General features: G+C 30.9%; 1 protein-coding gene across 1 annotated transcript in view; it reads left to right on the top strand.

Annotated features, from left to right (window-relative positions):
- The window catches only part of LOC143248965 (papilin-like), a 146239-nt gene that overhangs the window by 110524 nt on the left and 23153 nt on the right, over positions 1–12562 (top strand). The window contains exons 27-28 of the mRNA XM_076498023.1: positions 6293–6459; positions 11608–11698. Of these exons, the coding sequence (XP_076354138.1) occupies positions 6293–6459; positions 11608–11698 (258 nt within the window). The remainder of the gene's footprint in view (positions 1–6292; positions 6460–11607; positions 11699–12562) is intronic.

The following is a 12562-nucleotide window of genomic DNA, read 5'->3' as shown; positions in this document are numbered from 1 at the left end:
CATTAGTCTGTTGAAACATGTAGTTTGTTCCCCCAAAAGTAATTCTCTTCATTATGTGTATAAATTGTTTAATATATTATTAATACATAAATTTTGTAATAACAAGAGCAGTTGAGAAAACTTCGTAAAACTATACACTTAAAAACAAAGCTTTGTTTTATTATCATCTGTCTTAAGATTTGTGGCCTTGGTAGGTAAGGGACTCAACTCACAATCTGCTAGTTAAGGATTAGAATCCAGTCACTGAACATGGCCATTATATCAGTCATGGGGGCATTATAATGTGACAGTAAACACTGCTCTTTGTTTGGAGTAACTCACAAGTTAGTGGTGGATGATGTTGTCTAGCTATCTTTCATTTAATCTCTTACATCAAACTTAGGAAGAGAGTGCAGATATTTATAGCCCTCGAGCAGATCTGCAGTCCCCTGCCAGAACAGCAGTACATCTACAGAATTATAATGCCCAAATTAGGGGTTTAATTGCCCTTGGTGGACACAGCAGATAGCTTGATGTAGCTTTGCTATACAAAAACACACATAAACACAGTTCAGCATGAAATCAACAAACAAGCAAGGTTTGCTATAAATGGTAATTCAACTACAGATAAATAAAAACAATATTTTACGATCTAAAAATGCCACAGTTGATGTGAATAGTGTTCAGCTTATAAGTTGCATTAAGTGTGAAACATTTAGTGATACTTTTTATGATCAATAGATTCTGTTGTAATTGTTTTATGATGTATTTTGTTCAGTGAATCATTTTGCACCTGCTATTTAATTCTTGAACTATGGTGACTTAGAGAAATTACCCATGATACCGCAAAGATTAATACTTGTTTATGATAAATTTGCAAATCTATATATCTGCCTCTTAATGTAAATATTGTGAGGTATTAAGTTAACATTATTTCTTCCTTCATATGGCTTATGTAGATGAGAAACTATTGGAGGAAGGGAAGGCAAAGGGACTAGAGAAGCATATGAATTATGAACTAGGGTTAACTGTTAGGCAAAAGTTAATAAGTAAAGATGAGCAGGTTAGCTGGTTGAACTTGTGTTATCTGTTCAATGGGAGGAGAGTACATTTTGGAATGGATGGTTTACACTTAAGTAGAAAATGGTCTGGATTGTTTGCAATGGCTATTACCTCAGCATTAAGCTTTTAAACTACAGTTAGATGTTGGTGAGGGCAAAGATAAACTAACTGAAACAAAACTGAGATGCAGAGGAAAGTTTAGTATAGGTAATAAGTATAAAAGTAGTTATAAGAATAGGTTTAATTATTAATATTGTAATTCTAGAAGTATAGCAAATAAAACAGATAACTTCAGAACACTGGTAGAAATAGAAGATATTTATACAACAGGAATAACTGAAACATGGTTAAATGTAGATGATAGATGATTTTAATGACAGAAGTATATTTGAAGTATGTGGTTATAAGTTATTTAACAGGAACAGAGAAGTAAACAGAAGGTGGAAGAGTGGCTCTATATGTAAATTGTGAGTTTCATTTTGTTTAATTTGAGAATATTAAGGACAATAGCAAGATGATTAAATCTGTTTGGATTTCTATTAGAGAATATCAAGGGAAAAATCTCTTAGCAGATGAAACTGATGAAATTAGTGAAAAACTTTAAAGTAAAATTAAGATTTCAGCTTTTAATGAAATCATAATTATGAGTGATTTTAATTTCAAATATATTGATTAGGAAATGCTAGAGTCAAACCATGAGGGAGAAAGGTTTGTGGAAACTGTACAGGATGGATTTCTTCACCAATTTGTCAAAGAATTTACTAGAAATAATGCTATTTTAGATTTATTGTTAACTTCTAATATTGAAATGATTGAGAGGGTGGAAATTGGGAACACCTAAGTACAAATGATCATTGCTATATTAGGTTTGTTTTGCTGCATGTGGAAATGAGGAATAATGATATTTTTATTCCAAATTTCAAACAAACAAATTTTTAATGATGCAGCAAAAATTATTTGTTGTGAATTGGGCAGCTGTATTATTTGGAGACACTGAGCAACATGGAAAATGTTTAAAGAAATGTTTTTCAATATTCAAAACCAATACATTCCTTACACACACAGGTAGCTGCAAGTAAAAAAAGCAGATTGGTTCACAAAGAGTATAATAGTTAAAGAAAAGCATCACAAGTTTATGAAATTTATGACTGGTATTATAGAAGATCAAGAAAGCTTGTCAAACAGGTTATTTAATTCTGATTTTTCTTCAGTTTTTACCAATGAAGACTAATGCATTATTCCTCATCTTGAGCAACTGATAGACGAAAACAAAGTTGAGCAAGACAATTGCATAAATTCTGAGCTTGTCAAAATAAAATTGGGAAATTTAAAGAATGATAAGGCTCCTCTACAAGTTAATATTTCCACAAAGGATTTAAAGGAGGTGAAGAATTAGATATGTGAGTTACTTGCCAGTCTTTTTGTAAGTCTTTAAATAGAGGAGAAATACCAAAAGATTGGAAATTAGCTAATGTCATTCTTATCTTCAGGAGAGGTAGTAGACATTTTCCCAGTAATTATATGCCTTACATTAGTTGTGGGAAAAAGTTTGGAAACTTTGATAAAAGATACTATACAAAGTCATTTAACAAAGTTTTGAATTTTATTGGATAGGTAACACGGTTTCACTAAGAGAAAATTTTTCCTTACAAATCTTTTGACATGCTTTGAAAATGTCACTGCATATGTAGATGAGTGTAAGAGTGTATATTTGGTGTATCTGGACTTTCGAAATTCATTTGACAAAGTACCACATGAAATGGTTGTAAAGAAACATCTCTCCAGGTGTAGAGGATAAGTTAACTAAATAGATATAAGAGTGGTTTCATGGAAAAAAATAGAAAGTCGTTCTAATTGAGTTCAGTAAAGCTGGATTAATGTTGTAAGTTAAGTACCTCAGGGCTCAGTCTTAGTAATATTGCGTTTTTTGATTTACATTAATAACATAGATTAAGAACCGATTAATAGATTACTAACAATTGCTGATGATATCAGAATTTTATTTCCAAGTAGGGTGGTTGTCTTCAGATGTTGTGGAAGCAGTACATTTGAGTGAGTGTAAAAGAAAGTTTGATAGATATATGAATGATAAGGGCTGACTTTAAATTATTATTATTATTTAATATATTTATTTAACAGTTTTAGTTTGACTTGAGTCCCTTATTGTCCCTAAACAATATGTTATGTTATTATCATTACAAATGTTATAATTACATATATCATAATATCATTACACACACACACACACGCACGCACGCACATTTATCTCCAGTTAATAATAATTTACACATTTATTACCTAAATCTTGTGCACCCATCTTGCCGAAGTTAAACTTACAGTCTATGATGCGACTTGGAAGTTACACGCTTTCTACAAGATGTCTTATTGTTGAACTTGTGGCATGGTATTATGTTAATTGTTTCATACATATGACACCAACCTATGCTGAACTGTAATATTTAAAACTTAAATATTATTGTTACTAATACTTCTGGAGGCATTACCCTGCAGGTGTTAATGGCTGGATTCACTGCTCAGCATAGGAATATCACTTGTCCTGTGTTTATGAATTGTCTCATGTAACTTGTTTTTACCTGTTAATAGACAATTCCTGGGATTACTTAATGTTTCATTGTTGAACTAGTCAAGGCTGTTGTCTTAACCTAGTCATACATATTACGGAACAAGATCTTCACAAAGTATAAGATGTTGAATTGAATAAATAAGTTTTAGTTGAACCTTCTAACATGTTGCTTATGAAAGTGTATTTGATTGGAGATTTTAGTAGTGTGTGAGTTCAAAATTATTTAAATGTTATTATGTATATATTTTTGAATAGAAACAGAAATTTAATAACACTTTAATATGTTTCTAAATTACCTATTTTTATCATTTTTAATCTGCTTATGTATACTTTGTTATTTGAAGATGTCAGTATTTGCTTGTTAAACCCTGAGTTTTTTAATTAAATTTGAAATATAAAATTCTACAAATGAAAAAGTTCTTGTTAATAAATGTATCTCATTGGGTTGGGGATGCCGAAGTTAAATGTTACACAGAGCACATGGCACTGAAGGTTACCAATAACTATGTGATAAATAGGACCATAAAAGAAAGCCAGCAATTTACTTTACACTCATATTCAGAAATTATAATATAATATAAATTTTCATTAGTTATTTTATCTAAAATAGCATTATAATTAAAGATTCTACTATTATGGTCTGTTTGCAAGAATAGCTAATTGTTGAGTAAAGATAGTTTTTTCAATTGAACGTTCTACCATAAAGTAATACATAATTTTATTATTATAAACTTTTGAAACATTTAGTTTCATAAACTTTACAAAAGGCACATCATTAAGCATCTTTATTCTTAGTATTTCATTGTGTATGTTTTTAAATTTTCACATTTCACAAATTAAGTAGATTATATCTGAAAGTCTTTAAAATATTGTTTTGATAAAGTGTTTGAATAATTTAAGTACTTTTCTTATAGTGGAGGTCCTGTGGCCATTCACTCAATGTCTAAACTTTGAATGTTTAACTACATGTTGAATTTCCCATTCCTACATCTAACCAGATTGATATTATTTTTGCATTGTAATTCTTGATGACACTATATGATACCAAATTAAATTCTTTGTATTTACAGATATTCTGATAAATACAAATAATTTCATTAGAATCACTCATTTCATTAACATCATATTTTGGTTAACTATTTCTAATATGTGTACCATCATATTGTCTTTTACCCCTAGTGATCTAGATGTCATCATATTGTAATTTACCAATTCTAATCTGGGTACTGAAGTCCCTTACCATTCTTTCAACAGCCATCGTACATAGTATCTAAATGAACTAAACAGGTCTCACCTAAATTGATGTATGTATTTTTTTCTTGCCACTCATTCATAATAAAGAAGTGCTGAGAGAATAACAAAGTGATCTCAGTCCTGATGTGTGGCAACAGCATTGATGCACAAAAGTAATTACTATACCAACCTCAGGATAATACATAAGCTATCTCTACATATCAGAACTAAAAAGTAACTTATAAGTTAATGAAGTTAAACCTGTGTAACAAATTGATAAGCACAATTTATCATCATTGAATATACAACAAGACTAAAATCTGTTAATAATGTATTTGGAAGTTATTCTAAATGTCTCACATAATGCTAAAAATTAGATTTCAATATCCATGATGAGCACAGCACAAATAGCCCATTGTGTGGCCTTGTATCTAACAGAAAAAAACCAAAAAACTTGCAAGATTTGTCCAATTTTGTTGATATTTGTATGTTCTAAGCCCTCATCTCAATATAACAGTATAAAATAATACAACAGTAACAATACAAACTAATAATAATTATATTCAGAATTAGTTTAAATATTATAATCGGTAATATTAATGTAGAATACACTGATTTGTAAGTCAGACACTTTCATTGTTATCACTAGTTTGGGCCATAATTCAAGCAATATCTTATGAGGTTCAGCAAACTTAAAAGATTTAGGTTAGTGTCCACCTAAAGTTTAATTCAATATGCCCATTTTCTTTTGAAATACTTAACTTTTTGTAAATGAACTAAAACATACTCAGGTTGTTTATTTCACTGTTTTATAGCCTATATTTATATTTCAATGAAACAAAATGTTAAAATCCAGGGTTTGATTCCCAGCAATGAAAACAGCAAATGGATCAATATAGCTTTGCATTAAAACAAACAATCAAATTATATTTCTGCACAAGTGCAGGAATGCTTTTCACTAACATTTATAATACATAATTCAGAATAAATCTGATCAAATAATCTTGGGAAAATCAGAAAGGGGGTTAATGTAAGTGTATTCTATCCAGAGTTTCACTTATGTTTCTTAGTGACTGTTGTAATGAGTATATTTAAGTCAAAGAGAAAATAATGTGTATTACGTTGTAATATGTATAAAAATACATGCCATAAAATTGATGAAAAATTCATTGAACAAAACAGTTAAAAAGTACTCTAGATTTTGCAAAATGCTTCGTCATTTATTTCAACATTGAATTTTTTTTTCAAATATAAGGAGCAAGTACTAAAGCAAAACATTAGAGCAATGTAAAATTCTTTAGATTTTAAAGTTTGTATGTTGAATACTTCTTTTTTAAATAAACAACCACTAATTCAGGAAATTAAACTTGGTTAAGCTTTTATCAGTAAGGACATTTCAGTTAACAGTTGTCTTCATTTTTATACCAATTACAGCAGTTCTGGTAAACGATAATGAACAAGATATGGTTCATACAACTGTACCACCATATGAACCTACCTGTCCATCTTCAAACTGTGATGAACTTCAGTGTACATTTGGAATAGATGAATATCAAGATCAGCAAGGCTGCACCTTCTGTCGATGTTACAACCCATGCCAGGTATTGTTAATTTTGCCAACTGTACATTCTTAAAAAGAACCATTTATGAAATATACAGTTGTCATTAATGTGGTATTCATTTAGTTAGCTTTTATAGATTATTTATTGTATATAACTTTATATGATTAAATATTTTTAATACAAAGTATAAATACCATTCTATTCATTAAAATAAATTAAGTGTAATTTACAAAAAGGAAGCTAATTTACAAAGTTAAAATTGCTGAGTATGATCAAATGGTTTGTTCAGGTTTGTAGATCTGAGATTTGTTTTACATTACTGGTGAAAAAAATCAAACTCTGCACTTCAGTGCTGTGAGAGTATTATAAGATTGATGGTCAAATCCTTCTATTTGGTCTAACAAGATTGTAAGGTTTTATGTATGGACTAACTTCTTTGCAGAAGGTATCTGTGACTTGTTGGCAATAAATTTAAACAATAAACAAACAATACACAGTCTACTTGTTTTAAAATAATATATTAAAACAAGCCAAATGTATATATAAATGTTTTGCTGCACTGTTGGTTGTCATAATTGTATCCAGAGCTTTAAATAATTGTCTCTTTTTCATCAAAGTTTGCATAGGCTAGTTAAGTTGCTTTGGAACACAAATGAAAAGACAAATTATTCTTTTGTGCTATGTTATCAGAATACAATCTGTGATAATTACACTTTAGATATCCCCACTATATCCACTTGATCCCTAAACTTATAATTAGACAGTTTAGATCTATCTAACTATGTCTCAAACTATATTTTGGATATGTATTTATAACCAAACAGTGGCATAGAATATTCCATACCCTGCAAGATTTTATGATGCAATAATGTTCAATTTAAACAACAAGAAAAACGTAGTAGGTTCTGTTAATATGATGCATTAATACATTAATAACCATTTCACAGCTATTGAACTATACAATGCATGACTCAGAGTAAATTATGTAAACAACTTATGATAACCTATCACTTCCAAAAAGTAACTAAATTTAACACTTGTGTTATAGAAATGAACTAAGTCATAAATCTTGCAATAAATTTAAACTGAAACAGTCATCTATATATGACAATAAATCTTTTTTCAAGAGAAATATTTACATTTTTTTTCTATACATAAAGACTGTTTTTCATCAATGTACAAAACCTACTCATACAATCTGCACTAACATCTGCAGTCCCCTTGATGATCTCAGTGTGGAACTGGTAGTTCTGGAGGTACAACACACACATCATGATTCTTGCACTTCTTGCTTGATCAAATCTCTTGCCACATAGGGTGCCTGATACTGCTTCACCTTGACAATATTTCTGCTCATTATACAGATATTTGTATACTGGCACAATAGATCTTTTTCTTCTGTTTGCTAGTCAGTTCTTTACTGTTGTTGACATCTTTGTACATCTCACCTTCACCTATTGCTCTCAGGTATTTTAGGTCCTCACCTTCTATGGCAAAGTCTCCATCCTCTATATTTTGTATATGACACCCACAGCTGCAATGTCCATTTGTGTCACAATAGCTGCATCTCTGAGGCCTTCTTCCCATTTCAAAGTATTTCTTCAACAGTTCGGCATGGTAGATTTTGGTATTCCGATCCAGTTTCACCTTACATTTTATTCTATTGATCACTTCCAACATTTCAAAAGGTTCTTCCCACTGCAGGGTAAATTTCTTATTGTTTGTAGGTAGCAGATCCTTTGGTCTTCTTATTAAAGAAATGCTTTTTACTTACTTGAACTTCCTGCACACTTTCTCATGCAAGTTGACAGGTCTCCTCCAGTCAGTTTCTGAGGTGTAGCATATACTGGTATGTGTTCCTCATTTATACCTCTTTTTCTCTTGTCCACATTTCTTTCAATATCTGCATTAATCCTCATACTGTTCTTCCATACAGAAACTCAAAAGGTGTGTTGAACATACGAAACTTTAGCTTATTTAATGATTTGATATTTAATAATTATTTAGTTTTTGTAACAAGAGTGTTAAAATTTAATTGTATTAAAAGTGATACTTGTGACATATCTCATTATGCAACTTAGTATGAGTTGTACATTGTGTGTGCAGTTTAACTGTTGTACTAGGCTTTAGTAATATTTTTGTTGTCATCTCATTGAAATTTCAGGTTTTTCTCATTATGTATACTATTGTTGCTAGTAGAGTACTAGATAATTCAAGGCTTTTCTGTCACAAGTACTATGTATCTGCAGAAAGAACAAGTTAAAAAAAGTTTGGAAAAGTTAAATTTGTGAAAGTGAAGTTAAACTGGGTGATTATTTGTTTAGCAATATGGGCAATATATAAAGTGAGTTTCACAGTAGTGTTGTAACAACAGATATAAAGAATAATAATTTGTCTTGTCAAAACATGTTCTGAAGTAAGAAAACTTGCATGTGTTGACTTTAACAAAAAGGAGAAAATTATTTAAAACTCTGGATACAACTGTGGTAATGCATGGGGTAATGTAAATGAATTTATCACTATTGTATTTTGATAAAAGAGGAGAGAAGAAATAATTCGTTCTTGAGCAGATGTCACATGACATGCAGAATCTGGTCACGTCTTTGACCCAAGGCCAGTAGATGTTGCTGGTGATTTTATCTGCTGTCTTATTCATGCCTAGGTGTCCTCCCACTGTCAGCTCATGAGCCATTTTCATGTCTGGTATTCTGTTGGTATTGTGATCTGTTTAACTTCTGCAGTATAATTGCCTTGATGGATCAGATACATCACTAACTTCTGGTCATCTAATCTTTAAGTCCCTTTCCTCTTGATCTTGGGCTCAACTTTCTCCCAGGTACTGCACCAAAGTTTCTACAGTGAAGGGTATTTTTTCTGTGCTTCTTTAAGCTCTCATAGACCTACATTTAAGATGCCACCTTTTGAGGCTTGCAGAGGTTTGATGTTTTGCTTGATTTTTTTTTCACTTGAACCCCTGTGGAAACTACAAATGCCTCATCAGTCTCCTTTCTCTTTGGTTTTTGAAACTTTTACTACATGGTATATTGCCAATAACTAAGTCATAGATTGATGCCTTTATTCTCATGGCTTCTAGATCTCCCACATAGCATAGAGTTTCCTCTTACTTTTCAATTAATCAGTACACATAAGCATGCCTTGCCCATCATCTGTTCATCAAATACTAGACTGGTTTTCAGTGCTGCACATAGTGTCTTGTAGGACTTTCACTTTCTTGTTCCAGATGTAGCCTTCACTTACTGTCATGTTGTGATTTCTTGGCACTTCTCAATGCTTGTCATATGTTCTAATCACCACTGGCACTGTTGCCCCATTTGCCAACTTGAAATGACCATCAGAAATGTTTTGTTTATTCATGATGACAGCACTTCCTTCTTGTAGTGAAGCTGACAGGCTGTCTCTGCTCTCTTTTATCTGGTGGCAGCATCCATGGTGACTCAAATACAGAAATTAGATGTTGACAGGAAATTTGTATTTGAGCTAACTTGATACAAAAACTTTGTAACAGTCTGCTGTTATGCCAAAGACAGCAAAAATTGTGCGCTTCTATCTCAAAAAATGTGTTTTTAATTATATGCTTTTTTGTTTACATTCAATATTAGAAACAATATTACCCGACTCTGTGAACTTTCATAAATCTGTGTTATTGAAATATAACTGCATCAAGTAGTTTCCTTCTTACCACTTGCAAAGATCCACACAATCTTTAAAAATATGAAATCTGAATATATGTGAATATTAATATATATGCATAATGAACATTCAGTAAAAATATCTGACAGAACCACTTTAAAAATTCCAAGTATTGACAAAAAGACATTTCACATATTTTAAAAGATTCATTTATATATTAAAATAACAACTTTCTATGACTATTTAATCATACTCAAAAGTACTGTTAACATCATAACCATTAGTAGTAATTGAACTAACTTATTAAAATAAATGTGTCATTACTTAGAAAATATATAAAGAAACAGTTTTATGCTCTTAAGTACACAAAGCTGATAAATAGATAATCTCTAATATACCATTTTTTTAAACCCAGTTTGTTTTTATTTGTAATAGTATTTTACAGGATTTTCTGAATAACAAGTTTTTTACAAAAGTCTGTGTTTCTGTTATAATATTTTGCTTCTTTTGAAAGAAAAATTTTAAGTATCTTAAACTGTGTTTATGATCTAAACTGTCTCCCACCTTACATCACTATAATCCTGGTTTTGATACCCATGGAGACCACAACACAAATAGCCCATTGTGTAGCTTTGTGCTGAACAGCAATCAAAAAGCTGGTTTTTTAACTGTTTGTTAATTAAAACCAGAGCAAAACCACATTGGCCTGTTTGCTATATTCACTGTGGGAGATCGAAATCAGTGATTACTATTGTAAGCCAGTGAACTTACAGCTGCTTCACTGTGAGAGTATTGTTCAAATAAATTCAAAACCTCTTTTCTATGTGATCAGACTTGCCCCTTACTTCAGTCATCTTCTTGAGAAAAGAGATCCTACTTTGAACTTCTAATTTGAGAGTAACCAGTTGTTTATATATAGGTATTTTACTTAAACAGTAGCAATGTATATCATGTACTAAAGATTTTAAACCACATGATTATGCAAAATCTTCTTAATAAAATGCCATTTGATATTGTGAACCTAATTATTATTCTATTATTCATTAATTTAAAATAATTATGAAACACATTTAAGAGTGTTGGATGAAAATTAAGTTTTCTTAGGTTTATACTTCTATTACACTTTCTATGACCAAAAGTATTATCAGTGATGATATTTAAGTGATGAAACAATGGATTCTAATTTTTATAAATAGAAGGGTAAAAAAAATGTATATTTGATTGGCTCTTCCAATGACCACTTTAATTTTTGTTATTTGCATTAAGCACACAGCTTACTTTGATCAGAAGTTATAATGTAAAATAAATACATGATATATAAAGAAAATTTATTCTAATTTGGCTCATTGACTTAGGTGCATGTGATTGGCATTTATAATATGCAAAACTAGCGTATAGTTTATATTGTGAAGTTACAGTTTGTGATTTAAACTGATACAGTTAGATAGTGTGCACACAAAAGCAACATTTTACTTATATATTAAAAATTAAAATAATAAGTGAGTGGAATTATAACACTAATACTTTTTCTTATAGTCACATAACTGTCAAGAAGGAGAGCGTTGTGTTGTCAGAGTTAACAACAATAAAGATGAGGAGCCAAGAATAGAAATTGTTTGCCAAAAACGTAAGCTCATCATCTTTGTCTAATTTTAGTCCAATGTTTTTCACAGAAATTCTGAACATAGCTTTCAATATAAATTAAAACATTTTATTTTTTGTAAACAAACATCATTATGAGTAATATGAAAACATTTCCCAAAGTGTTTTCTTTTTACTTTTAATTATTATAATGGAGAAAAAAAAACGGTGCACTTACTAGCAATTAAATTTTACTATGTAATTAATTGATAAAGATATCTGACTATGAATTTATGTTTTTATAATGAGGGCTGAATTTTGCCTCTGTGGCTGGTCAGCCCTTACCTCTCAGGAGTTATAATAGATTTAATGTTGTATGGACAAAGAGCTCACCTATTCATAAGTAGTGAGGACCACAGTAGTGTGATTTTACTACATCTTATTTTCTCAGACCTCTTTTCTACACAGACTCTTTCTGTATAGATCTTCTCCTTGCCAGCCTCTCCACCTTGTCAAAGTGGAATGAAGTGTTTTGCGGAAATCTATGTTTTCGTATACCAAAAATGTATTTCTGATGATACTTACCTTCCCTCACACACTCCTGTCCTTTCTCCACATGATATAGCCAATTGATTTGATAAGTGAGTAGGAAGCAATAGCAGAGAGCTTATATATGGATCTGGTATAGGAGGTGCATTGACATATGTGGATATAAATCAGATGATTTAAATTGCTGTGGACAATATACTGTGGTATAAGGACTGGAGCAAGCAAGATAAGATTCATACAATGCTTGGGTGGGAAGAGAAACGTTTCTTGGGGTAAAGCTAAATTATGAGAGAAGGTAAGCACTATTGGTTTGGTTTGAATTTCTCACAAACCTGCACGAGAGCTATATGTACTAACCATC

Source organism: Tachypleus tridentatus, chromosome 4 (genome assembly GCF_004210375.1).
Source record: "Tachypleus tridentatus isolate NWPU-2018 chromosome 4, ASM421037v1, whole genome shotgun sequence".
In the NCBI taxonomy this organism is placed as follows: Eukaryota; Metazoa; Arthropoda; class Merostomata; order Xiphosura; family Limulidae; genus Tachypleus; species Tachypleus tridentatus.
Note: the sequence above shows the minus strand (reverse complement) of the source record. Positions and strands in the feature narration are given on the sequence as shown.